This window comes from Bubalus kerabau, chromosome 5 (assembly GCF_029407905.1).
Source record: "Bubalus kerabau isolate K-KA32 ecotype Philippines breed swamp buffalo chromosome 5, PCC_UOA_SB_1v2, whole genome shotgun sequence".
Classification (NCBI taxonomy): Eukaryota; Metazoa; Chordata; class Mammalia; order Artiodactyla; family Bovidae; genus Bubalus; species Bubalus kerabau.
This window is the reverse complement of record NC_073628.1, coordinates 97,273,333-97,301,089: the sequence shown is the minus strand read 5'-3', so window position 1 is coordinate 97,301,089 and position 27,757 is coordinate 97,273,333. Positions and strand designations below refer to the sequence as shown.

Genomic DNA, 27,757 nt, shown 5'->3' with positions numbered 1-27,757 from the left:
TTGTGTTGTTGGATGAGGGTGTTTGCTATGACCAGTGCATTCTCTTGGCAGAATTCTATTAGCCTTTGCCCTGCTTCATTATGTGCCCCCTGGCCAAACTTGCCTTTACTCCAGGTATCTCTTGACTTCATACTTTTACATTCCAGTCCCCTGTAATGAAAAGGACATCTTTTTTTGGTGTTAGTTCTAGAAGGTCTTTTAGGTCTTCATAGACTTGTTCAATCCTGTTTCCCTATCCCTGTGGGCAGCATACCATTGTTAATCACTAAGTTCTCCCTCCTGGAGGGGGTTTCCATATCTGCAAAATAGTTCAAAGATAATATTGTCTACTGGAGATAAGCTACTGGAGATCAGTGGAGAAATAACTCCAGAAAGAATGAAGGGATGGAGCCAAAGCAGAAACAACACCCAGTTGTGGATGGGACTGGTGATAGAAGCAAGGTCCGATGCTGTAAAGAGCAATATTGCATAGGAACCTGGAATGTTAGGTCTATGAATCAAGGCAAATTGGAAGTGGTCAAACAGGAGATGGCAAGAGTGAACGGTGACATTCTAGGAATCAGTGAACTAAAATGGACTGGAATGGGTGAATTTAACTCAGGTGACCATTATATCTACTACTGTGGGCAGGAATCCCTCAGAAGAAATGGAGTAGCCATCATAGTCAAAAAAGGAGTCTGAAATGCAGTACTTGGATGCAATCTCAAAAACGACAGAATAATCTCTGTTCATTTCCAAGGCAAACCATTCAATATCACAGTAATCCAACTCTATGCCCCGACCAGTAACGCTGAAGAAGCTGAAGTTGAACAGTTCTATGAAGACCTACAAGATATTTTAGAATTAACACCCCAAAAAGATGTCCTTTTCATTACAGGGGACTGGAATGCAAAAGTAGGAAGTCAGGAAACCACTTGGAGTAACAGGCAAATTTGGCCTTGGAGTACGGAATGAAGCAGGGCAAAAGCTAATAGAGTCTTGCCAAGAGAACACACTGGTCATAGCAAACACCCACTTCCAACAATACCAGAGAAGACTCTACACATGGATATCACCAGATGGCCAACACTGAAATCAGATTGATTATATTCTTTGCAGCCAAAGATGGAGAAGCTCTGTACAGTCAGCAAAAACAAGACCGGGAGCTCACTGTGGCTCAGATCATGAACTCCTTATTGCCAAATTGAGACTTAAATTGAAGAAAAGTGGGAAAACCACTAGACCATTCAAGAATGACCTAAATCAAATCCATTATGATTATACAGTGGAAGTGACAAATAGATTTAAGGGACTAGATCTGATAGATCGAATGCCTGATGAACTATGGATGGAGGTTCATGACATTGTACAGGAGACAGGGATCAAGACCATCCCCAAGAAAATGAAATGCAAAAAAGCAAAATGGCTGTCTGAGGAGGCCTTACAAATAGCTGTGAAAAGAAGAGAAGCAAAAAGCAAAGTAGAGAAGGAAAGATATACCCATTTGAATGCAGAGTTCCAAAGAATAGCAAGGAGAGATAAGAAAGCCTTCCTCAGCTATCAATGCAAAGAAATAGAGGAAAACAATAGAATGGGAAAGACTAGAGATCTCTTCAAGAAAATTAGAGATACCAAGGGAAGATTTCACACAAAGATGGGCTCAATAAAGGACAGAAATGGTATGGACCTAACAGAAGCAGAAGATATTAAGAAGAGGTGGCAAGAATACACAGAGTTCAGTTTAGTTTAGTTGCTCAGTTGTGTCCGACTCTTTGCGACTCCATGAATCGCAGCATGCCAGGCCTCCCTGTCCATCACCAACTCCCGGAGTTCACTCAGACTCACGTCCATCGGGTCAGTGATGCCATCCAGCCATCTCAGCCTCTGTTGTCCCCTTCTCCTCCTGCCCCCAATCCCTCCCAGCATCAGAGTCTTTTCCAATGAGTCAACTCTTTGCATGAGGTGGCCAAAGTACTGGAGTTTCAGCTTTAGCATCATTCCTTCCAAAGAAATCCCAGGGCTGATCTCCTTCAGAATGGACTGGTTGGATCTCCTTGCAATCCAAGGGACTCTCAAGAGTCTTCTCCAACACCACAGTTCAAAAGCATCAATTCTTTGGCACTCAGCCTTCTTCACAGTCCAACTCTCACATCCGTATATGACTACAGGAAAAACCATAGCCTTGACTAGACGGACCTTTGTTGGCAAAGTAATGTCTCTGCTTTTGAATATGTTATCTAGGTTGGTCATAACTTTCCTTCCAAGGAGTAAGCATCTTTTAATTTCATGGCTGCAGTCACCATCTGCAGTGATTTTGGAGCCCCCAAAAATAAAGTCTGACACTGTTTCCACTGTTCCCCCATCTATTTCCCATTAAGTGATGGGACAGGATGCCATGATCTTCGTTTTCTGAATGTTGAGCTTCAAGCCAACTTTTTCACTCTCCTCTTGCACTTTCATCAAGAGGCTTTTGAGTTCCTCTTCACTTTCTGCCATAAGGGTGGTGTCATCTGCATATCTGAGGTTATTGATATTTCTCCCAGCAATCTTGATTCCCGCTTGTGCTTCATCCAGCCCAGCGTTTCTCATGATGTACTCTGCATATAAGTTAAATAAGCAGGGTGACAATATACAGCCTTGGCGTACTCCTTTTCCTATTTGGAACCAGTCTGTTGTTCCATGTCCAGTTCTAACTATTGCTTCCTGATCTGCATACAGATTTCTCAAGAGGCAGGTCAGGTGGTCTGGTATTCCCATCTCTTTCAGAATTTTCCACAGTTTCTTGTGATCCACACAGTCAAAGGCTTTGGCATAGTCAATAAAGCAGAAATAGATGTTTTTCTGGAACTCTCTTGCTTTTTCCATGATCCAGCAGATGTTGGCAATTTGATCTCTGGTTCCTCTGCCTTTTCTAAAACCAGCTTGAACATCAGGAAGTTTACGGTTCACGTATTGCTGAAGCCTGGCTTGGAGAATTTTGAGCATTACTTTACTAGCATGTGAGATGAGTGCAATTGTGTGGTAGTTTGAGCATTCTTTGGCATTGCCTTTCTTTGGGATTGGGATGAAAACTGACCTTTTCCAGTCCTGTGGCCACTGCTGAGTTTTCCAAATTTGCTGAAATTGAAGAAAGTAGGGAAAACCACTAGACCATTCAAGTATGACCTAAATCAAATCCCTTATGATTATACAGTGGAAGTGACAAATAGGTTTAAGGGACTAGATCTGATAGAGTGCCTGATGAACTATGGAATGAGGTTTGTGACATTGTACAGGAGACAGGGATCAAGACCATCCCCATGGAAAATGAAATGCAAAAAAGCAAAATGGCTGTCTGAGGAGGCCTTACAAATAGCTGTGAAAAGAAGAGAAGTGAAAAGCAAAGGAGAAAAGGAAAGATATAAGCATCTGAATGCAGAGTTCCAAAGAATAGCAAGAAGAGATAAGAAAGCCTTCCTCAGTGATCAATGCAAAGAAATAGAGGAAAGCAACAGAATGGGAAAGACTAGGGATCTCTTCAAGAAAATTAGAGATACCAAGGGAACATTTCATGCAAAGATGGGCTCGATAAAGGACAGAAATGGTATGGACCCAACAGAAGCAGAAGATGTTAAGAAGAGGTGGCAAGAATACACAAAAGAACTGTACAAAAAAGATCTTTACGACCCAGATAATCACGATGCTGTGATCACCCATCTAGAGCCAGACATCCTGGAATGTGAAGTCAAGTGGGCCTTAGAAAGCATCACTATGAACAAAGCTAGTGGAGGTGATGGAATTCCAGTGGATCTATTTCAAATCCTGAAAGATGACGCTGTGAAAGAATACACAGAAGAACTGTACAAAAAAGATCTTCATGACCCAGATAATCACAGTGGTGTGATCACTCACCTAGAGCCAGACATCCTGGAATGTGAAGTCAAGTGGGCCTTAGGAAGCATCATTACGAACAAAGCTAGTGGAGGTGATGGAATTCCAGTTGAGCTATTTCATATCCTAAATGATGATATAGTAAAGTGCTGCACTCAATATGCCAGCAAATTTGGAAAACTCAGCAGTGGCCACAGGACTGGAAAAGGTCAGTTTTCATTCCAATCCCAAAGAAAGGCAATGCCAAAGAATTCTCAGACTACTGCACAATTGCCCTCATCTCACACGCTAGTAAAGTAATGCTCAAAATTCTCCAAACCAGGCTTCAGAAATATGAGAACCATGAACTTCCAGATGTTCAAGCTGGAACCAGAAATCAAATTGCCAACATCCATTGGATCATAGAAAAAGCAAAAGAGTTCCAGAAAAATATCTATTTCTGCTTTATTGACTATGCCAAAGCCTTGACTGTGTGGATCACAATAATCTGGAAAATTCTGGAAGAGTTGGGAATCCCAGAACACCTGATCTGCCTCTTGAGAAATTTGAGTACAGGTCAGGAAGCAACAGTTAGAACTGGACACGGAACAACAGACTGGTTCCAAATTGGGAAAGGAGTATGCCAAGGGTGTATATTGTCACCCTGCTTATTTAACTTATATGCAGAGTACACCATGAGAAACGCTGTGCTGAATGAAGCACAAGCGGGAATCAAGATTGCCGGGAGAAATATCAATAACCTCAGATATGCAGATGACACTACCCTATGGCAGAAAGTGAAGAACTAAAGAGCCTCTTGATGAAAGTAAAAAAGGAGAGTGGAACATTGGCTTAAAGCTCAACATTCAGAAAACTAAGATCATGGAATGTGGTTCCATCACTTCATGGCAAATAGATGGGGAAATAGTGGAAGACTTTATTTTCTTGGGCTCCAAAATCACTGCAGATGGTGACTGCAGCCATGAAATCAAGACACTTGCTCCTTGGAAGAAAAGCTATGACCAACCTAGACAGCTTATTAAAAAGCAGAGACATTACTTCGCCAACAAAGGTCCGTCTAATCAAAGCTATGTTTTTTCCAGTAGTCATGTATGGATGTGAGAGTTGGACTATAAAGAAAGCTGAGCACTGAAGAATTGATGCTTTTTGAACTGTGGTGTTGGAGAAAACTCTTGAGAGTCCCTTGGACTGCAAGGACATCCAACCAGTCCATCCTAAGGGAGATCAGTCCTGAGTGTTCATTGGAAGGACTGATGTTGAAGCTTAAACTGCAGTACTTAGCCACCTGATGTGAAGAGCTGACTCCTTAGAAAACACCATGATGCTGGCTAAGATTGAGGGCAAGAGGAGAAGGGGACGACAGAGGATGAGATGGTTGGATGGCATCACTGACTCTATGGACGTGAGTTTGGGTAAACTCTGGGAGTTGGTGAAGGACAGGGAGGCCTGGTGTGCTGTGGGCCATGCGGTCACAAAGAGTTAGACACAACTAAGTGATTGAACTGAACTGAATGTTGTATATATCTGTTGATAGAGAAACAGTATTGCTTGTTTCTCCATGATCTCGAATCCCCTCCCTTCCCTAATTAACAACTGGTTGAATCTGCCCACTGAAACTCAGAGAAGTTCCTGGAGGCTGAATGAAGGCTGTTTCCTATAATCAAAGGAATGGGGGACATGGAGGCCTTGTGCCCAGGAGCCCCACAGGGCCCTGCATGGGATCAATACTCTCCTTTTCTTTGATACTCCTCAACCTTGAGAACAGATGTTGGATGAGAAAAGGGAATAATTATTTTTGGGTAGAACTCAGCAGAGGATGGGATTTCCTGGTGGCTCAGAAGGAAAAGAATCTGCCTTCAATGCAGGAGACCTGGGTTCAATCCCTGGGTCAGGAAGATCCCCTGGAGAAGGGAATGGCAACCCATTCCAGTATTTTTCCCTGGAGAATCCCATGGATAGAGGAGCCTGGTGGGCTATACTTCATGGGGTCACAAAGAACCGGACATGACTGAGCAACACACACACACACACACACACACATCAGAGGAACTTGGTTTTGGGGGAACTCAGTTTTAATCCCCACTTGGTTTTATCTTTCCCCAAATCTTTCAGGGAATGAAGTGATGACCACTGTAAATACTTTAAGCTGAGATGGGGCATAGTCCTGCCAACTTTGAGGGAATAGATACCGAATTGGAAATAATTGAGTTCCATGTCCTGGATCCAGGTCTCATATGATTAAATCTCAATCCCTTGTTCTGCCATTTTGGTGCAGCAGACCCAGTTAGAGGTGAAAGGAATGACAGCTAGAACTTTAGTAGACAGAACAGATTTCGTTTCCTTAGGAATTCGGGAGAATAAGTCTGAAAACCAGTCTGGAACTGGCACTTCAGAGGCTTATTGTAGCCAGTTGTTTCCAGACCATTCCCTACATGGGGAAAACCCATCAGAATCCAGGGGAGACCTGGAAATAGGAAGCTGGCCACATAACTAGCAGTTAGAATGATTGAAAGAATCAGCATATGAATCTATAGGTAGAAGGTATAAGAAAGGGTAAGAACACAGAACTTTCACTCTGCTTGTTGGAACAATACAATGTCTGCTTCTCAGGAGTCTGCTTGCTGACTTGGCTGGTCATCTGGTAATCTTTTTACTCTGGTGTGATGTACCCACAGTTTTACCCCATCCAATTTTAAGAGAGGTGTGAATAGTAAGTAGTAAGAAGAATGTTATAGGGTCCCTTCTTTTATTTTCAAGCTGCAGCTCAGGTTATTGCTTTTTTCACATTTTCAGTAGCATTCAGTTTCTTGCTCTGAAGGGATGGAAGGAAGCTTCTGGGTGGGGGTGGGGGGTGGAACACAAACTTATGCATAGCAGTTAATAGTTGTCCAGTCAGTTGAATATAGAAATTGGCAAGACCTTGTCCCATTTTAGATGAGTTTTTTGCATTGCTTGGCAAGAGTTTTCTTTATAACCTTATAGTTAAGAGTTTTTCTTTATAGTTTCCTTAAGAAGGGTTTTTGTCACTTCCAATGCCTTTTCCTTTCTGACTGGAAAAGTCTCTATTCAACCTCTCAGTCTTTAGCCAAAATCTTATTGAAGAGGGTGGGGGAATTTTAAAATCCTTGTGGATTGTGATATAGCTCAGAAAATTCAAGTTTGCAACAATTCTGGAATGATCACATCTGAAATCACAACCACTATGGTCACCTAGTACTCCATTCTGACTTTCAAATGCATTCCCCTCCCCAGTGTTAAAGCAGATGTCACTGTTAATGATTTCATTGCTTTTCTAGATATGGGAAAATGCAAGAATTCAGGCTCATAACATCTTCTGAAAATATCTAACTACCTGAAGTCCTGTTCAGCCAGTTTTTCTCAGGGCACAGAGTGCCTCATTTCTGATCTCCATTCTTAATTCCTTTACTCAAGGGGTGTTGAAGTTCAATGACTGAAGTGGCCATTGACTTAATCTTTGCAGAGGCAGATGGCAAGCGCCAATTTTCATTTGGCAGGGTCCCTTCAGGGTCATGTATGTGACCATGGTTTGGGGGGCATTTAATGACCATTCCATCCCATGGTGCTAGGAATGCTTATTCCCAGGTCTGGTGAAGACAGGCCACTCAGTGTGCTGCTATTATTGGACCAGGCCTCCTTCTAACAGTGGCAAAAGACTCTGGACCCTTTGTGTCACTAGCCTCTTTAGGAAAATACTGCCTCTTATTCTTCCCGTATCTAGAGTTATACTCTTACAGTCATTGATCTCATATGGAACTATATATCATTATTTTATCAGAGGCTCAGTCACATATCTGATAATGCAGTAAACAATACTTTTGTAAAACAGGTAAAATAAAAAATAACATAGCTAGCAGTATTAGTCCTTAGTATGATTTAATTGTCCCCAGCATAAGGGACGGAGAAGGCAATGGCAACTCACTCTAGTACTCTTGCCTGGAAAATCCCATGGATGGAGGAGCCTGGTGGGCTGCAGTCCATGGGGTCGCTAAGAGTCGGACACGACTGAGCGACTTCACTTTCACTTTTCACTTTCATGCATTGGAGAAGGAAATGGCAACCCACTCCAGTATTCTTGCCTGGAGAATTCCAGGGATGGGGGAGCCTGGCGGGCTGCCGTCTATGGGGTCGCACAGAGTCGGACACGACTGAAGTGACTTAGCAGTAGCAGCAGCAGCAGCATAAGGAAGCCTGTAAATTTAAATGACCATGGCCTGGTGTTAATCTCCTGGTTGTAGATTATGGAGCATCTGATCTTTATCCAAAGATTAATTACATAGTTAGGCTTCAGAAACAAACTTAGTGTTCTTCTGACAATTAAATTTTGTAACAATATGATGCAACAACAAGGAAAGTGGGTAAACATAGACCTTATTTAACAAAACTAGAATTAACATTCAGTGAAACCTCTTTTTTCTAGAATCACCTCCATTTTCATCAAGTACAGCTGAGACTAATATATTTTTAAACTAAGTTTGGTCCATTGACCACATGGATTCATCCACACTGATTCTGGTGTAATTCCTCAGTAGGAGTCTCAGATGAAAGTTTCAAAAGTCCCCTCAAGACCAAGAAAGCCATGTCAAAGGCCTGCCGTCAGATTTTGCCTAGGTGACTTTTTGTCTTCTATAGAGGTCCTCAGACTATCAAGATCCCCGCACATGCCAGAAGAGTCTTTCCCATTTGTTTGATAAGGCTGCTCAGAACCCAAGAGTTTACAATGTTTGAAGGGAACAGGCAGAGGGAAAAGAAAAATATCTCAGTTTTACTCATAGAGGTATAATTTACCAAACTGTTGTAAATCATAACCAACTTGAGAAGAAGGGCTTCGCTATATCTGGAAAACATGAGTTAAAATCAGTGACATTTCAGATAAAACCTATAAAATTATTACCATATTCAACAGTCCATTTAGTAACCAATCCTGTTTTTAACTTTGTATGAAGCAATCAGGCTTTCCCTTAGGACTTTCTTCCTTACCTAGTTCCCCAGTATAACCTGAGATTTAACAGACTACAACAGTGTTGTCGTTGTTCAGTCCCTGAGTATGTCCAGCTCGTTTCGACCCCATGGCCTTCAACATGCCAGGCTCCTCTGTCCTCCACTATCTCCTGGAGTTTGCTCAAATTCATGTCCATACATGAATATACATGAACACAACAATAGCCATCTATAAATCACAGAAAGACTTTAAAAAGGAATTTAAAAAGTCATAAACATTTGGTCACAATGGGATTGACAAAATAAACTGAGTTATTGTGACATGCAACATTTTAAAACAACTAGAAAATATTGACTGATAACATTTTACTGGGGCATACCAGATTTTTAGAAATCCCATGAAATTTAACATACTAATTATTAAGTGTTTCTCTCTGAAGCCTTGACCTTCTGCTGCTGCTTAGTTGCTTCAGTCTTGTCCAACTCTGTGTGATCCTCTGGACTACAGTCAGCCAGGTGCCTCTGCCCATGGGATTCTCTAGGCCACAGTATTGGAATCGGTTGCCATGCCCTCCTCCAGGGGATCTTCCCAACCCAGGGCTCGAAGCCGGGTCTCCTGCATTGCAGGCAGATTCTTTACTGCTGAGCCACCAGGGAAGCCCTTTTAGAATCTGTCAAACAATATTTACTTAACCAAAGTAAAAGATTTCAATGGGAAATACAGATTACTTAAAAGCAAAGGAACTCACAAGCTGTCATGTAAGCAGAATTCCAAGAAAACTGAAGAGTGAAACCAAATCTCTAGCCTACTCCCAATTAAATCCATTTACCCAATTAGATTTAATCCAATCTAACAAAATCCTATGGAAATCAACCCTGAATATTCATCAGAAGGACTGATGTTGAAGTTAAAGTTTCAATACTTTGGCTACCTGATGCAAAGAGCTGACTCACTGGAAAATATTCTGATGCTGGGAAAGACAGGGCAGGAGGAGAAGGGACTGCCAAGGATGAGATGTTTGGTTGGCATCACTGACTCAATGGACATGAATTTGAGCAAACTCAGGAGATGGTGAACGACAGGGGGACCTGGCATGCTGTAGTCCATGGAGTCCCTAAATTGGGTACTATTAGCAACTGAACAGCAAGAGTTTTGTAAACATACCCTACGAGGGGGCTACAAGATGCAACAGAGTTCTGGTTGCCCATAACAAAGCTAGTCCAAAAGGGAAAATCCCAACCAACATTCCATCACAGGCAAAGCCTGATGCAATAGGGAAGGATTCCCTGGTGTTGCCACATGGGAGCCCTGTTGTTTAGTTGCTAAATCATCTCTGACTCTTTTGTGATCCAGTGGACTATTGTCCTTCAATCTCCTGTGCCCATGGAATATTACAGGTAAGAATACTGGAGCAGGTTGCCATTTTCTCCTCCAAAGCAGGAGACAGGTTCAAACTTTGGGTTGGGAAGATCTCCTGGAGAAGGGAATGGCTACCCACTCCAGTATTCATGCCTAGAGAATCCCCATGGACAGAACAGCCTGGTGGGCTACAGTCCATGGGATCACAAAGAGTCAGACATGACTGAGCAACTGACACTTTCACTTATGTTGTTGTTCAGTCGCTAAGTCGTGTCCAACTCCTTTCGATTCCATGGACTGTAGCACACCAGGCTTCCCTGTCTTTCACTCTCTCCTGGAGTTGGTTCAAATTCATGCCCATTGAGTTGGTGATGCTATCCAACCATCTCATTCTCTGTCTTCTCCTTTTACCTTTGCTATATCCTAATACAAAATAAAAAGTTGTTTTTAAAAAAAGAATTGCTAGGAGATGGCTCCCTTGGAACTGTTAACATACTCAGGGTCGGGATCACACAGCCAGCCAATGAGAGTCAACCCATGCCAGTTACTGCAGGCTGCCTGGGTTCAGCCCTGTACTCGGGTCATGGCGCTCACATCACAGCCTGCACATCAAGACACTTATACATACTCTGAGTTGTGACAGTCTGCTTACTTCTGTGTGGCCTGAGCCAGACTGTAAGCAGACTAGGGATGGTGTTTATAGCTGGCAGCACTGGGTAACAGGCTGAACATGGGCGGCCAGGACGCGGGCCCAAGCACCCGGTGGAATCAGCTGTCTTGGCTTCCACCCAGGCACTGCACAGCTGAGCCCAGGTCAGGGCCCTGGCATTCCTGGGGCACTGCATGGGGGTGGGGGTGGGGCAGCGGGAGGTCAAGTCTGTCCCGTCCCTCCTGCAAGCTACACAAAGCCGTTCTAGCACGTGCATCCGCAAATGAGGACAATAAATGACACCCTTGACCCTCCTGTAGAGGAGATAGAGCTGTGGTCTTGGCCTCAAATACCAACAGCAAGCGGGACCTCTAGGATAATTTGTACAGCAGTAGCCCAGACCTTCCAAGTTGAAAGAAAATGAAGGTCCTGAATACATTTTAGGTATGAGCCCAGAAAGGTCACCCAGTTTCAGATCACAAGGAGGAAAAACTGGTTTTGCCAGAAGTAGCCACTGTCAGATAGCCCCCTTAAATCTACAACTGATAGGGAAACTCAGGACGGGGAAACCTGAAATGTTCCCTTGCATTCAGACCAATGTGTGTTTACAACTCAGTGGTAAAGCGGTACCGTTCAGTAGGTCAACTGTCTCAGCCTCCTAAGGGTAGCTAGTTTATAAGAGGACAGGAGGGGGTGAATGGCTACTGTCCAAGCCGATGGGGCTGCCACAGGGCAGGAATGTGTTTCTGTCACTGATTAGCACTTGGGAGTCATTTTTTTAAGCATTGTGTGTAGCCAGGTAGACAGCTGTGGTTCTGAGTGTAAACAAATTTGGCCAGTACATGGTGTTACTCGGTTGAAAATGCTTATGGCAAGCTTCCTAAGGGCCACAAACAGCAGTGTACCTCCTTGAGCAAAAAGCCCTTCTGCTCCGCTTCTGCTCTTAAATTCTCTACCTCCAACCCCACCCGGTCCTGCCAGGTTGTCTTCCCAGAGCGCAGGGCCCTTCACAGACTCCATGGTTCGGAATCACCAAGCAGTTCCTGACTGACATGTACCCCCACCCCCCACCTCACGCTCCTCCCTGGCCCTTGAGCATCCAATCAATCTCCCCACGGCTTCAAGCTTCAGTGAAATGGAGCTACAGATGTTCTCCAAACCCCCAAGGCTCTTGGCTCCATCCCTTGGCTCAGTGGTCCTGGACTTTGGGGTTCCAGGGACCCGTAAAATTTAAAAAAACACACTGGGGCACTGATATCAGGTTGCCAACTTTTTTTTTTGCAAAATAAGACACTTAGAAAAGACCTCTACTTGTACAGTTTACAGTCTCCATCTTATTAAAAAACAAAATCACGACTTCCCCGGTGGTCCAGTGGTTAAGACTCTGCATCTCTACTGCAGGGGCACAATTTGATCTCTGGTTGGGGTGGAAAAAACAAAACCAAAATGACAACAAAATCCAGACAAAATGAGCAAGGATAACTTCCAAATTCAGGACAAGGAATCATTTTACCTCCATGAGAAATTTACTACATTGTCACCACTATTCATTTCACCTCTGAAAGGTGGTGAGCCCCCTAAACATGAGGCCCCCTGCCTTGCGTTCAGCACTTGGTCTTCAGAGTTAAGCACACACAAAAGAACCACCAGGAGAGTTCGGACGGGGTGGGCCCACTCCCCTAGCCTGATAGGGCTGGTCTCGGGAGAACCTGGGGCTCTGCCCACTCTTTGAGTAAAGCTGGCAACAAGGTTCTCTGCACTTCTTACCTTATGAAGCCTCCTCAGGGCATCCTCAGTAGAATATAATCTCTTTGGTTAAAAATTTTTTTTGGCTGGGCTACGTGTCATGTGGAATTAGTTCCCCCGGGATCAAACCTGTAGCCCCTTGCATTGGATATGTGGAGTCTCTACCACTGGACCACCAGGCAAGTCCCATGAATATAATTTCTTAAAAAAATTCCCATCTTTTTTTTTTTGACCAGGGATTGAATTCAGGTCACAGCAGTGAAAGCCTGGTGTTCTAACCACTAGACCACCAGAGAACTCCCTCATCTAGCTTTTATAGTGGAGACTCCTCTCATTTTCTGGCAGATGACTGCCTCAATGTCCATTCTTACCAAATTCTGATTAATTATAGAATTACAGAACCCTGGATTTTCAGCTGGGCATTGAACTAGTGAGTTTCTCAGTATCCTTTGATGTGGTCATGTGGCTAAGTTCTGGCCAGTGGGGAGTGGAGGTTGGGTGCTGGTCTCCCCTCCTTCCAGCTGAACAGAATGAGGATGTGGCAGGTGGCATGGGGGCAGTCACCAGGCCCGGGAGGTGGGAGTCCTGTGCTCGAGTTAAGGATGGTAGAGCAACAAGATGGCAGTCAGAGTCTGAGGACCACGTCACTGCACCAGCTCTGGGCTGACTGCATTTACAGAGAAGTGAAGTCATTCAGTCGTGTCCAACTCTTTGCGACCCCATGAACCATAGCTTGCCAGTCTCCTCCATCCATTGGCTTTTCCAGGCAAGAATACTGGAGTGGGTTGCCATTTCCATTCAGAGAAAAGACATCTTTTGCTAAGCCAGGGATAGTTTGGCTTTTCTGTCACCTTCGACCACTCGAGTCCTGCCTTGTTCACACTCTGGCTGTCCTGGACTGCTCTCCGCAGCACAGCCATGTCTGGTCTGGCTTGGCAACCCTGCGGGGTCTCACACACAGTCAGCCCTCTCAATAACTCATGGGAAAGACTTCCAAGAAAACAGGTTCCTTGTTTAAATATTTGTTAAAAAAATATTGGTATCATTCTGTGCTTTCTTGATAGCCCACCTAAGGACTAAAATCAAATGGAATTTTGAAGAATAATCAAGAGACTGGGTCAGGAATTTATACAAAAAATTCAGTGTTACATTAAGCATAGTACAAAAATGGTGGTCCCACGGTTAAGAATCTGCCTGCCAACAGGGTACACAGGTTCAATCCCTGGTTCGGGAAGATCCCACATACCATGGGGCAAATAAGTCCACGTGCCACAACTACTGAAGCCCGTGTGGCCCTAGAGCCTGTGCTCTGCAACAAGAGAAGCCGGTGTAATGAGAAGCCTGAACCCCGCAACTACAGAGTGGCCCCTGCTCGCTGCAACTAGAGAAAAGCTTGAGTTCAGCAATCAAAAAAAAAAAAGTACAAAATGGAAACCTAAATGTTGAATGATGTGCATTAGCTAAAATGAATTTCAGGATGAGAAAGGTCTCATAATATAAATTTTAAAGGTGAAACACTATAGAAATATAAGGTCATTTGGAAAGTATTCACAAGTAAGGTAAAAAGCCTTTCCATCAAAATAGTAAACATTCTCTCTGTGCCGCAAGATTAAAGATGACTGAATTTTTCTCTTTGCATTTTTCTATGTTTTTCTCATTTCCTATAATAAACATGTTATTACTTTTATAACGGGGAAAAAACAAATGTTAAAAAAAAAGAGAGAGATAGGAATAGAGAAGAGACCAGGCTGTCGAGAAGCCCCAGTGGCTCTAAGCACCCATCAGTCCCTCTTCCCGAAGGTACTTTTCACCATCTTGCTTCATTTGCATGATGTGCAGGCGTGGACAAGTGCGTCCTCTCAGGATGGAGAGTTGGGTGGGCATCGTGCCCTGGCCTGTGGAGGCCTCTCTTTCCTGAGTCCCGGGGTGTCTCCTGCATTCCTCCTCAGGGGAAGTTTTGGATTTCTCCGGAAACCACACTCCAAGGGCACACTTACCCCAGACCGCTGAAGAGGGTGACCTGGACAGGACGAGGTGTGTTCTTGCCTGCCAGAGCTGGAGTGGCCGCAAAAGAAAAGTCAGGCACCCACTTTCTTCCAGCAAGAATTATTTTTTAATGGTTTAAAAACGAGTCTGTACAAAACCAGCACCACTATCTGGTGCTTCCAGTCCACCAGGGGATCCTGAAGCTGTCTTCCAACACTATCTCTTTGGCCAATTGTGCCTGAAACCTCTGTAGAGACAGTGTGAAAACAAAAGGTTTAGTTCTTGCAGTCTGGCTGAATGGTGGCAGTCAGCCAGTTTATAAAACGTTGTGAGCCTTAACACTGCAGAACTGAGGGACAATGGTCTGTTTGGGGTCGAGGAGAACTGAGCTGGGCAGCAGAGTGCCCCCGGCACTCCAAAGGCACTCCAGGGGACAGGAGTGGAGGCGGGAGCAAAACGTTGTGAGCCTTAATATTGCAGAACTGAGGGACAATGGTCTGGGGTTGAGGAGAACTGAGGTGGGCAGTAGAGTGCCCCCGGCACTCCAAGGGCACTCCAGGGGATAGGAGTGGAGGTGGGAGCAGCAGCGCCCTGTGGCCTAGTGAGGGAGGGCTGGCCAAGCTGAGGATGGTCCCTCCTCTGCTGTCACATCCTGGGAGCGTGTCCTCCGACTTGAGGGTCTGCTGCAAGGATTAGGGTTTCAGGCTTTTAACTAAATTACCCTTCTCTGGGTGATGCCATGCGACTTGAGGGATCTTAGTTCCTCAACCAAGAATTGAACCCAGATTATCAGCAGCAAACACACTGGACTGCCAGGGAATTCCCTAAAATATTCTTGGACAACAATGACTATCCATATTTGCTTACTGATTTTTTTTCCTCTTTCCTCAGAAAGGGGCTGATGTAGGCAGATTTCAAACCTATTTGCTCTGGGATGACCCTAGGAGACCATGTGGTGATGGGAGAGGGCTGAGGGTGACTGGAGTCCTAGGAGGCGTGGTTACGACTGTGGTTTCCAGTGATCACCTCTCCTCCTCCCAGCTCAGTTTTCTGACTGACAAAGATGGGGATCAGGCCAGGAGATGTGCTCTGAGACTCTCTAGGTGAGGCCTCCCCGGGTTTCCCTGGCCACGATGGCGTCTTGCACGTACCTGTCTGACTTTCCAGTTGGAAAGGACATGCTTTTGTTTCCAATTGACTGTTTAATTTTTTTGGCTGCAATGCATTTCTGGAAAGACAAGAAACCATCTAGGCTGAGTGATGACCATAACCGCACGACGCACAGGAAAACCCGCCTAGGCTCACACGGCCCATCAGAGCCTCCAGTGCCAAGGGGATGACTCTTGGGTTTCCTTGCAACTGGACATTTCTGGGTGTTAGAGAAGGCAAGGCTGTACAGATGAGCTACTGAGGGAATGGCCAGGCTCTACACAGGGCTGGCTTGCCCTCCCCATGCCAGACGTCCAGTCACATTGCACTCTGGCGGCAGCAACACCCGCGGGGGCGACGGCAGGCCTGTACTGGTACCACAGGGAGTGCTTCCAGCCTGCTGCTGTAATTCCCAAGGCAGCAAACAGTAACACCCTTCAAAACCACACACCCACTTTTAGAGACACAACATTTTTTTTCTTGCTGAAATAGGTGATGGGTATTGTTTGTGCCTGGGAAGAAATGAGGCGAGGGAAAAGCTATGCAGACAGAGAGGATTCCTAGATGGGCCAGTCTTGCCAGCAGTGGAGGGTCAACAACATACACCTCAAGCCCCCTGGAATTCTCAGTCTGTTTCTTACCTTGCCTGACTGGGGCTGCTTGCTTGGGTCAAACTGGGAAGAAGGTTTGGATTTGCTGTTTCCTGAAAGGTAAGAGAAAAGAAAGGCCGGTGACCATGTGAGTGAGTTAATACATACCACAGACTCACTACCGGGCCAGGTGCACAAGATCCAGGCAGTGTGGGCTGTCAGCTCACTAGCCCTTCAGAGACAGAAACTTCTGGCTTGTTGTCACCTCACAAATCATGTTCTCAGTAGCTAAGGGCAGCCCAGAGGCCAGGCTCGTTTCTCATAGGTCTATTCTCAGGTCAGGGGCCGGTGGCTAAAGCACTGGCCAGTTCACATCAAGGAAATCCCTCTGGTTTCTGTGAAGGATGAAGCCACTGTCCGTAAACTGGGGCGAGAGGGGATGTTCTTGCAGAAAAGACGGCTGTGTCGCCAAGGAGGCTGCTCTGTCATCAGGAATGTCACTGCAGTCCTTTCAACAGACAGGCTCTCACAGGCTGAGGCGGCACACAGCGTCATCTTCTAGGCACCAGGCTGTCTCAACAAACCACATCTTTCTCAACAATCCACATCTTTCCTCTATGTGTGTATGTCTGAGAAAATGTGTTTCCGGGCACAACTTGTGAAGAAGGCTGGAGCCACAATTATTGACAGAATGGACACTACCTTGATGAACCACCAGAGCGGCTCCTGCGGCTCCTGGGGGCCGAGGGTGGTGGGCTTCTGCCCTGCCCCCATCATGTCCTTGTGTTGCCCTCACAATTCCAGGTTGCCTGCCTGGCCTTGGGTGGAGCTTAATCTCCACTGAAGTTCTGCTCTTTCCTCCCCTCCCTGTCACCTGCTTCCCCCCATGGGATGTGGTCAGGTGGTCCCTGCGGGACACCCCCTCCGGCCTCACCAGCAAAAGCCTTGAAATCCGACTTGCTGTAGTCATAGGGAGTAAAGTCTTTTTCTGGTGGATCTGGGTCTTTTGGCTTCTTGGAAATTTTGAGGCGTTTCTTCTCTTGCTTCTGTTCTGTCGTCCTCGGGTCACTCGTCGCCCGCTCTCTCTTCTTGGCAGCATTCTCTAGCTGTGGATTGAACAGATCTGTAAGAGGGAAGCACAGCCACGACCAGGGCAGGAGGCCACTCTGTGTGTGTGACCCCTGTGAGCACCCTGTGAGGCACACGATGCCTCCAGAGCTGTAAACACAGGCTTGGGGATGGAGAGAGGAGCACTGGCGGTGGGGGGGCCGAGCTCCCAGCTGGAGGATGACGTCAGGCCACTAGGAAAGGCCAGAGCTGAGCACTCCAGGGTGCTGGGGAGCCGGGGGGCAGTGGGTGAAACAGCTCCCAGGTGGAGTGGGACACAGAGTGGGCTTGATGCCTCACCTCCGTCTACAGGCCAAAGGCATGTTTATCCCAAATGCAGCGGGAGAACCATCCCAGATGGACAGTGATGTTAACCTTCTGGGGTGGGGGGAGGGGGACGGCCACGAGGCAGCACTACTGGACCAGCAACCGGAAGACGCCTAAAACCCAACGCTGAGGGTGAGCCCTCCCGACATTCCAGACCAACCCAGACCACGACCAGAGAAAGCAGAAACGCAGGCACGTACTGCAGCCTGCTGGCGGACAGACACAGCCTGCTCCGCGGCTGCCCTATACTCCTCTTGGGCCTGGTCCCGGGTGGCTGCAAGAGAGAAAGAATGGTCTCTGTGATTGTGGCGGCAGCCGGGTCTCTAGGCCACACTGCTTGCGGCATCACCCCTGCTGAGCGCGGCCACCCTGCCCCTCAGCCCCAACCCCTACATCCCTGGAGGACCCTGCCTCGCGGCTCAGCCCACGTTCCGCTCCTCATCAACCAACCTTGGGGTCCACACCCCTGCCTGCTCCTCTCCGTGACTCCCCTGAGGACGCGGTGTCAGGATCTCAACCTTAACAGGTCAAGGACCAGAACCAAAACCTCCTCCGCCTCTAACCCGGCCCCCTGCAGCCTCACTGTCCACACAGCCCCGCCTCCCAAGGCACTCAGGATAAAACCTCCTGTCCAGGACTACCTCACCCAATGCTGTCAGCTTCTCTATGCGACATGCCAGGCTCTGACTTGCCACCACCTGCCCTGCCCCCATGACGTCCACACCAGTGTCCCCCTTCATCTGCACCCTGTGCTGCCTCCTGACCAGACTGCCTGCCCTGCCCTCTGCCCAGCAGTTGGTGAGGCCTCCACACCTAAGTCAGGGTACGGCCCTCCCCTGCTCAGAGCCCTCCATAGCTTCCAACTCACTTGGAGTAAAAATCCCAAAAACAGACCCCTGCCTGCTCTCTGTCCTACCCTCCACCCACCCCCCGCCCCCATCCCTTTGGCCTCCTGGGTCACTCTGAGCAGTATTGCAAGCTGTGGCCTTGGCTTCGCTGGGCTGCCAATCTGAACACTCTCCCGTGATGGCTGCGGGTCTCGGCTCAATGTCACGTTCACTAGACCGCCTCCTGTACTGCTGTACAGAAGCAGCCTGCGCCCCATTAGGCCCAGCCGCAGCACTTCCTTCCTCTCTCTTTGCGTTAAGTACCTGCTGCCCTGATAGCTCACACATCTCCGGCTCACTGCCTGCCACCCCTCGGCAGAAGGGAGGCCGTGGAGGGGAGGGCTGGGGCTGCTCGGCTGTGCCTAGAGCTTTGCTCGAGTAAGTGGACAGAACAGTGAGCCAGGGCTGCTCTCAACCAAAGGTGCCGGCTGAGCTGACAAGGGGGTGTGCGCTACACTACCTGTGTGCTCAGCTGCCTTCTTCTTGGCAGTTTCTTTAGGTTCTCTTTGTACCTGTACTTGGCTTGCCAGCTTCCAACGGTTGCTGATCTATAAATGAAAACAAACACAACAAAAAATCTCCAAAACTCAGCTGCCTAGGCTGATTCTTTTAATGAGGTGATGCAGAGCATGCTGACTGGTAGCTATACACATTCTAGGTCCTAAGTCCCATTATCTAATGATCCTGTATCTAATGACATTAAAAATAAGACCTCATGCTGGCTTTATTTATAAAGTACTTATATTATCTAGGCACTGGGTTGGATGCCTGCATATCCATCCATTCAGCCCCTTCTATGACTCTGAGGCAGAGGTACCATCATCACACCCACTTTACAGACAGGAAATAGGTTGGGAGGAGCTAAGTAACGTGTCCAAGGGGACATGGTTAATAAATGGTAGAGACGGTGTTCAAGGCAGGACTCCTGCAAGTCTAATGTGCTTCTTTACAACACATTTACCTGGGGCATGAGAACACATCTCGGTGACAGGAAACGGTAAGTCTGGTGGGCAGGGCAGGGGGGTGGGGGGCACAGATGGCTGCCCTGAGTAAGCCACAACCGGGGGGAAGAGAAGAGACAGCAGAAACCTCACCTGACTCCCTGTTTCTAAAAACAGCAGGCTTACCAACAGCAACAGGGCAGAGGCCCATCAGGGTTTCAGCCTGATTCTCTTTTCTGTTTTGTTTTTTTTTTTTGGCCGTGCCACACGGCACGTATGATCTTAGTTCCCTGATTAGGGATGGAACTCTCGTCCCTGCACTGGGAAGCGTGGAGTCTTAACCACTGGACTACCAGAGAAGTCCCTTGGCCTGACTCTCTGGCCTAAAGAGAAGTGCAGGGGTGGGGGTCGGTCGGGGGCAGAGGGAGCCAGGCCACCCATCTGATCAGAGCACCACCTCCCGCAGGGAGGAAGAGGGCTTTTAACAGACAATTTACATGCTGGTTCCCAGGAATATCTCATGGGGATCCAGGGAAGATGGATTCTCATTCTTACTTAAAATGCTGTTAAAACAAACCACACAACATACAATAGAATGTTTCAAAATTTAAGCTGTCATCTTTAGGAGCGTTAAAGTAATATTCATAAATAGAAATGCATGAAGCTGTACATTTCATATCTGTATACTGTATACCTTGTAAATTAAACTTTAATTAAAAAAAAAACAAAAAACAAAGACCTGTTTCTTTAAAAAGTTCCCCAATGCTTTCAAGAATCTGATTAAAGTCTGGCTCCTCTCTCTGGAAACAATGCTTATATATGAAGTGTTTCTTGCACTCATTTTCAGGGAGGTTCAAAGATGGGCTTGTTTAGAACAGAAACCTGGTTTAAGAAATTAAGAAGTCCTCTTTTCTTAGAAAGTTCACTCTTATAAAGGGTGACAAATCCACTTACTTCATAGATCTTCGATGACGGATCAAACTTTGCTGACTGAGAAATGTGAGCCCGGTGTTCTACTGAAGGCAGAAACTGGAGAAATGGAAACAGTCATGTTAACTGCTGAGAAACAGAATATGGACCCAGAATTCGGTGGCACTCAGATGCGGGTGTCCTGCTGGTTACATCTTAGGAGGCCTCAATGCAAAGTGTCAGCCTGGCCGCAGCTGCCTGGCCCTCAAGTGGGGTCCTCTTGTCGATCTGGTCTCAGAAGACCTGACTCAGGGTCTTGACCGACTGCCAGGGATGACGTCACGGTGGTGAGGCTTCTTCGGTCTCTGAAGTCTCTCGGTTCCTTTTTCAGGCAAAAGGCACCTACAGCTGCAGAAAGCTCTGCCTTTTCTGTCAGCCCTTAACATATGCAACCAGTACTTACCATCCGAAATGGATTTTCAAAGGACTCCATTATGTTCTGGGCTTTTTTCTGTGCAACTGTTAATGGACTTTTTTCATTTCCTTCAGCACTAGGTTCCTGCAGGGACAGAGAACAATGCTTACAGTCGTGACCATTTTATGATATTAGATGCCACAAGAGGAGTAACAGTAATAGCAATAACGCCAACAGCTGGCTTTTTAAAGTTACTTATTTATTGGCCACGCCACACGGCACATGGGATCTCAGTTCCCCAACCAGAGATTGAACCCGTGCCCACTGCAGTGGAAGCGTGGAGTCTTAACCTCTGAAGTGCCAGGGAAGTCCCAATACACACTCATTGAATTGATGAGTTCTCACCACATCCTTACAACCTACAAGGTATGTGGCGTTACTCTCACCATCGTACACATGAGGAAACTGAGGCTGAGAGTGCTTAAGAAAGTCTTCCAGAGCCTTACAGCTAATAGGGGCAGATTAAGGATGTAAGCCCAGATCTGGCTGACTGGAGAACCTGGGGTTGTAACCTGAAATTAGCTGAAATTTAAAGTCATACACCTTTATAGGTGACCAACAAAACTATGCAACAGAATGTCGCTCTCACCAGGGACATCAGCCTGTGCTAGCCCCTGGCCTTCTCTGTAGTCAGGCTTCCTGAGCACCAGGAACACGGATGCAGCCTCTGCTAGACAACACACAGCACTTACACATCCATATAGCCGCAAGTTCATGCTCACATCTTTAGCTGCCTAATCACCTTGGTCAACTAAAGGTCCTAGACTTCTTTTTGCACTGGCTACTGAAACAAGACCAACTGTATGTAGTTAAGAGAAAAGGAAAGTTCACTCCCAGACAGTTAATACATCTTGCAGGTGGTACTTCACCTCCCTGGCTCTGGCGCAGCATCTGAGTGTGATGGGAGAGTTGTGAATGGGATTGGACCACCCAGCTTCTTACCACCTGAACACGTGCTAAGAAAGAAACTTGTTCTTTATCCAGACAGTATTCTTGCTTCTCTTTCTCAGTTCCTTCTTTCCAGAAATTATAGTTTTTCCTTCTTACCACATCTGTTGCATCTCCTGGTGGCTCAGACGGTAAAGAATCCGTCTGCAATGCAGGAGACTCAGGTTTGATCCCTGGGTCAGGAAGATCCCCTGAAGAAAGGAATGGCCACCCACTCCAGTATTCTTGCCTGGAGAATTCCATGGACAGAGCCTGGTGGGCTACAGTCCATGGGGTCATAAAGAGTTGGACACAACTAAATGACTAACACTTTCACTTTCTTTCACATCTATTATGTGCTGTATTCAGATTTTATCTGTGTGATTTCCTTTTTTCCTGGTCATCTCAGTAACTATCCATCCCGACCAGCACATACACCCTGGTCTTCCTTTTGCACAGAACCCAGAGCTCATGTCTGTAGTGGAAAGGAGAAGCATGATGGGTTGGATCGACCAGGACAAGCTCTATTGTGTCCCAGGCCGGACTCCAGGAACAAAGTCCCCAAGTGTGCCACACTGGATGGAGTCTCTACTCAGCCTCCCTGGGAGGGGGGAACAAGCTCCTACCCACTTCCTGGTACTTGCATCTCCTGCTGCTCACTTAATCTAACGGGCCAGATTGGGGAGAAATGCTTTTCTTTTTTCCTTCTTTTCATCCAAAGCACACATAGATGATGCTGGCGGTCGTCAGGAAAGTATACCCAGCACACGCTATGAGTTCACTGGAAACACTGTTCCACCCCTTCTGGGAATCAGGATAAACTGGCCCTCGATTGACCTTGGATGAATAGGGAAGAAAGGCCCCTGTTTATATGTCCCTGGAGCTCCTGTCCGGCTCCCTGGGGGCACTTCCCCTGAGGATTTCCTCAGGCAGCACACAGAACCCTCCACCACCCCTCACAGACCTCATCAGGGCAGCAAACACCATCCGGCCAATGGGCTTCCCGCCCACCCCCACAGCGACTGGCTTCCACTTCCGGCAGACGGCCTCCAGTCTGATAAAGCCAGCACACCCCCCCAGTCTGGGTCACGTCCCGGATGGTGTCACTCACGTTAAATAATGTGATGACAGCGGTAGCGACGAGACATCTGATGTCTGGCAGGGTCTCCTCGTCTTCTTGGGCGGAGAGGAGGCCCTCCTGTTTCTGCATCGGCACAGGCCCTACAGGGAGGGGAGTCAGCACGGGCCAAGCCTACGGGGCGGCACACCGGGCAGCCCCACCCCCAGGACGTGCCAGGGGCCTCTTCGTTACCGTCGGGTGGGACGAGAGGGTAGCCGTCTGATGGGGTATGGGAGCAGTCATGGGGGCCAAAGAGAACATTCTCCAATCTCTGTGTCAAAAAGAAAGCAACAGGCTGGCGTGAAGGACCTGCAGGCAGGCGGCGGCTCTGTGACTAGGTGACAGGCCCTGGTGTCTGTCAGGGAGGCTGGGTCTGTCCAGGCTGTGACTGGTTCCCCCTCCCTCCCTCTGAAAAAGCCACAATGAACACATCACGGTACCTCAGGGTTGGGCAGCGGCCCACTCTTCCTCACTCCCGCTGCGACTTCAGACTAGAGTCAAAACAGAGAGAATGTGAGGAAAGTTCCCTAAATTTGATGACACAATCATTCTCTTTTTTCTCTCAGTGCAGACGTGTCTCTTCACTAGACGGTGTTTCTCAAGCGCCCGAGACTTTCTCTCGTCCCTTCACCCCTTCCAGTGCCTGGTACCGTAATTACTTGTGCTCAGTAATTATTTGTTGGATGAAAGAATAAAACCCTTTATCACAGTGAGGCACAATACAGAAGGACTCCAAAGAGCTTGAGAAAGATTTTTGTCTAGTCACTGGCGTTTTGCTCTTTACTTGGACAAAGTATAGAGTCAAGAAAGAAATATTAGGATGAAGACATTAAATGTGCTTATCCTCAGATTCTCTTCTTTTTTACCTCAAAGGGGCTGATTTCAAGTCGCCTGTGATCAATAATCTTTCAAAAAGTTAAAAACATGTTTTACACATGCTAATATTATTACTGAGACAAAACATTAAAAACTGTGCCAATTAAAACACAAATCAAAACATGCATATCTTTCTGAACACCCTCTCTCCCACCCCATGGCAAGGGCAGAATAAATGTTTGTATGGATTAAAAACAACAACACACACACACACACACACACACACATGTAAAACTACACATAATCTTGTGTAGACATACTGTAATATCTACACAAGAACACCGGTGTGTTGGTATGTGTGTACGTATGGGTTTGTATTATGGGCTGGGCATCCTGCTTCCATCTAAATTTGCCTAAACTTTAGCAACTTCTTCACAGTTAGCTCTTTCTGAATTTCCTTCTCTCCGGGGTGCTCCTGTTTCTTGTCACCTCGGCTTTCTTGTGTGGAGTGGGTGGTCCTTAACTCCACTTCCATTATCTTCAACTCTACTTGCCATTCAGAGAACACCTCTAAAGTACTTAGCATGGTGCTCAGAAAAGAACCGTGGCCACTGTCACCACCTGGTATAAAGTTCCGTCAATCTTTGCTTTTGAAGATGTTTCCTGAACCTGTCTCTTCCCTTCTATTCCTGTGACCGACACACTCATCAGGGCTCTTATCATCTCACTTTGGACTACTGCCAGGCTTCCAAAATGCGGTCTCTGTGCTGAGATCCCCACTCCATTTTATCCTGCAAGGCTGACTGCCTCGGGACAACAGCTAACCAGCCCATCATCAGACATCATGAGACATCACTGGCCCTTGGATTAACAAAGATAAGGTTGCAAAGAAAGAAGGATGAGGGTTTCCCTGGTGGCTCAGTGGTATATAATCTGCCTGCCAATGTAGGAGACGTGGATTTTATCCCTGGTCTGAGAAGACCCCACATGCTGTGGAGCAACTAAGTTCATGTGCCACAACTACGGAGCCTGTGCTCTAGAGCCCAGGAGCTGCAACTTCTGAGCCAAACTACTGAAGCCCGTGCGCCTTAGAGCCTGTGTTCAGCAGCAAGAGAAGCCACTGCAATGAGAAGCCTGCATGCTGCAATGAAGATTAGCTCCTATTTGCCGCAAATACAGACAAGCCCATGCAGCAATGATGCTCCAGCACAGCCAAAAATAAACATATAAAATTTTTTAAAAAAAATGATGAACTTTAGCTTCTGACTATCATAAAGACACACCCACTGGATTTCCTAAATCCTATTATTTCCTCTGGCTTTTTTTCAGAGTGGAGACCAACTCACGTGTGAAGGAGACTATAAGGAGCAATACGCCAACAGACAGAGCTGAGAACCTGTGGAGTTGGGGAGCTTCTTACCTTGAGCAGAGGCATCTCTCGTGCCTGCTGAATCAGAAGGTGCATTTCATTGATCTGCTGACGTACAAGAGGAGGCACAGGGTTACAGCAAGCGATGATGCCCTGAGGTTCCCTGAAGGAAGTGAGAACACATTCAACATTGCCCAGGAGCTCAGCCCACAAAGGCTACAGGAAAGAACAACGACCCGGTGAAGCCAGAGCGTAGGCGCTCAGGTGAGAACTGAGGGAACACGGTCTGTCAGGGTGGCCCCGCTGGCTGTTCCAAGACGTGCTCTCTGCTGCACTTAGCCCTGAGCAGATGCCTCCTACTGCTGCCTCCTGCTCTCAGGGCAGGCTGGAATGCAGCCCCACAGCTCTGCTCACCTGCAACCCTGCAAGGAGGTGTCAGGTGATGATGAGCTTTGATTCTTTGCTTACACTCCAATTAACATCATAAGACATCTAAAATCACAAGCCACCTTAATCCAGAAGGAGGTACAGATGAAAGAGTCTGAGACACTTTCTCTCCTTTAAAGTGGATGCTCCAGGCTCAGAGACTTACACGCTGAGGCTGCTGTTAGGTCACTCGGTCGTGTCCAACTCTTTGTGACCCCCATGGACTGTAGCCCACCAGGCTCCTCTGTCCATGGGATTTTCCAGGCAAGAATACTGGAGTGGGTTGCCATTTCCTCCTCCAGGGGATCTTCCCCACCCAGGGATCGAACCCATGTCTCCTTCATTGGCAGGCGGATTCTTTACCGCTCAGACACCTGAGAAGCCCAGAGACTTACACGGGAGTCCATATAAGGGATAAACATGGAAACAGCTCCAGTTCAGAAGCTCTGCTTCCTAAATGGCAGCGCACGGGCAGAGATTCTGCATTCCTTGGACTTGCTAACTTCCTCAGAGCACTAATCTGCTCTGAGTAAACAGCCCTGAGGTAACAACAATCAGGGAAGCCGGATCTGAAGGACAAGTACTTTCTCTACTGAGGAAGTCAGAGCACATTAATCAGCCCTCACTCACTTGGGCAGCTCCTCAGCTATCTTTAGCATCATGTGGTTTGGCAGGACGTATCTGGAATAAAACACACAACAGGATCCCATTAAATTCTGCCAACAAGCTCCACGATGTGCTTTAACCCTGGGAAAACATAATCAACTTTCACGGTGAAAAGAGTTGAAAAAGCCCATTATTTCCTTGTCACCAGACCTAGCAAGAATGAAAGGGATCGACAGTCCCTTACCCGTAACTCTCATCTTCCCGACGAGCTGTTTTATCCCTCCAGGCAAACAGCAGCTGAAAGGCCGTCAACTGCTGTGTGTTCAGATGCTTCTTCTGCTTCCTATAGAGTTCCAGGTAAGATTCGTCTGTGAAGATGGGTTTGATGAATTTCTGCAAAATATTAAGGAACATTCAAGATAAGTGGGAATCAATACTGTGCCCTGGGCTCTTCAGGACACTGGGCTCTTTCATGAACGTAAACAGCAAAGCAGACATGCACCGCCACAACCACTGAGCCCTTGTGCCACAACTACTGAAGCCCGTGTGCCTAGAGTCCATGCTCTGCAATGAGACGCCACTGCAGTGAGAAGCCCGCAAACCCCAACTAGAGAGTAGGCCCCACTTGCTGCAACTAGAGAAAGCCGTGTGTAGCACCAAAGACCTAGTGCAGCCAAAATAAATTAACTCATTTTAAAAATTTTTTAAAAATAAAAGAGCAAAGCAGAGCACGGGGACCTGAGCAGAACCTGGGCCCGGGCTGTACCTTGAGGCAGATGTCGCGACTGCGCTGCCACACCACCTGCAGCTGTGTGGGCTGCTCGTTGCCGCGCTCCCACAGCTCCAGCCGCATCTTATCATAGATGTACAGCAGGTAGTGAGTGTCGTCTCGGGCGTAGCTCAGCATTTCCTCTGGCAGAGGTCTAGGGTTGCAACAGAGAACGCTGTTTCCCTGGTTTCCCCCGAGGTGGCAGTTTGACTCATCAACCCTGTGGGTTCCTGCTGAAGTTCAAGAGTCTCCCCTGGCCAATACTACAGCCCCACCAGCTTCTCCAGCATCCTCATGGGACAAGCCACTCTTGCCACAGCTGGGCAGAAGGGGCAGTAGGGCAACGATGTGGTTAAAAATCAGGGCCCTGTGTTGAATGTGAATCTTATCCCACTGTGTGGCATGTGGCAATGGTCAAGTAAAAGGAAGTGGCTTTTAGATTTTATCAATTTTCATCTTATAGTTCAACTTTACTAAATTCTCTTGAGAATTTCTGGCATGAGACGTGCAGAAGAGTTTGGTGCTTTTGCATACAATAGCTACAGCCTCAAAGAGGAAGCCAGCTATCTGAAAATGACCAAGGGGAGCAAGAATCCCACAAAGTGTGGCAAGACTCCCTAACAACCTTAGATTATAGTAAATACTATAAATTACTATACTATAAATTATTATATTTATATAGTATATATTTATGATGTGCCATATTTACTATACTGTAAACTACTCTACAGTAATTACTCCACTATAAATTATTTAGATTACAGTAAATACCGCTTACAAAGCTAAGTCA

The 27,757-nt window shown here is 46.9% G+C and overlaps 1 protein-coding gene across 2 annotated transcripts in view; it reads right to left on the bottom strand.

The window, feature by feature from the left end:
- Positions 1-14,653: 14,653 nt before the first annotated feature.
- The window catches only part of EXOSC10 (exosome component 10), a 23,426-nt gene continuing 10,322 nt past the window's right edge, over positions 14,654-27,757 (bottom strand). For both annotated transcript variants that reach the window (XM_055582325.1, XM_055582324.1), the window contains 15 exons: positions 26,965-27,121; positions 26,443-26,591; positions 26,223-26,273; positions 25,218-25,329; positions 23,422-23,472; positions 23,174-23,252; positions 22,973-23,082; positions 20,923-21,018; positions 20,505-20,579; positions 19,070-19,157; positions 17,923-17,996; positions 17,223-17,394; positions 16,340-16,401; positions 15,701-15,777; positions 14,654-14,796 (listed from right to left, as the gene is read on the bottom strand). In XM_055582325.1, coding sequence (XP_055438300.1) covers positions 14,766-14,796; positions 15,701-15,777; positions 16,340-16,401; positions 17,223-17,394; positions 17,923-17,996; positions 19,070-19,157; positions 20,505-20,579; positions 20,923-21,018; positions 22,973-23,082; positions 23,174-23,252; positions 23,422-23,472; positions 25,218-25,329; positions 26,223-26,273; positions 26,443-26,591; positions 26,965-27,121 — 1,384 coding nt within the window. In that variant the 3' untranslated portion in view covers positions 14,654-14,765. The remainder of the gene's footprint in view (positions 14,797-15,700; positions 15,778-16,339; positions 16,402-17,222; positions 17,395-17,922; positions 17,997-19,069; positions 19,158-20,504; positions 20,580-20,922; positions 21,019-22,972; positions 23,083-23,173; positions 23,253-23,421; positions 23,473-25,217; positions 25,330-26,222; positions 26,274-26,442; positions 26,592-26,964; positions 27,122-27,757) is intronic.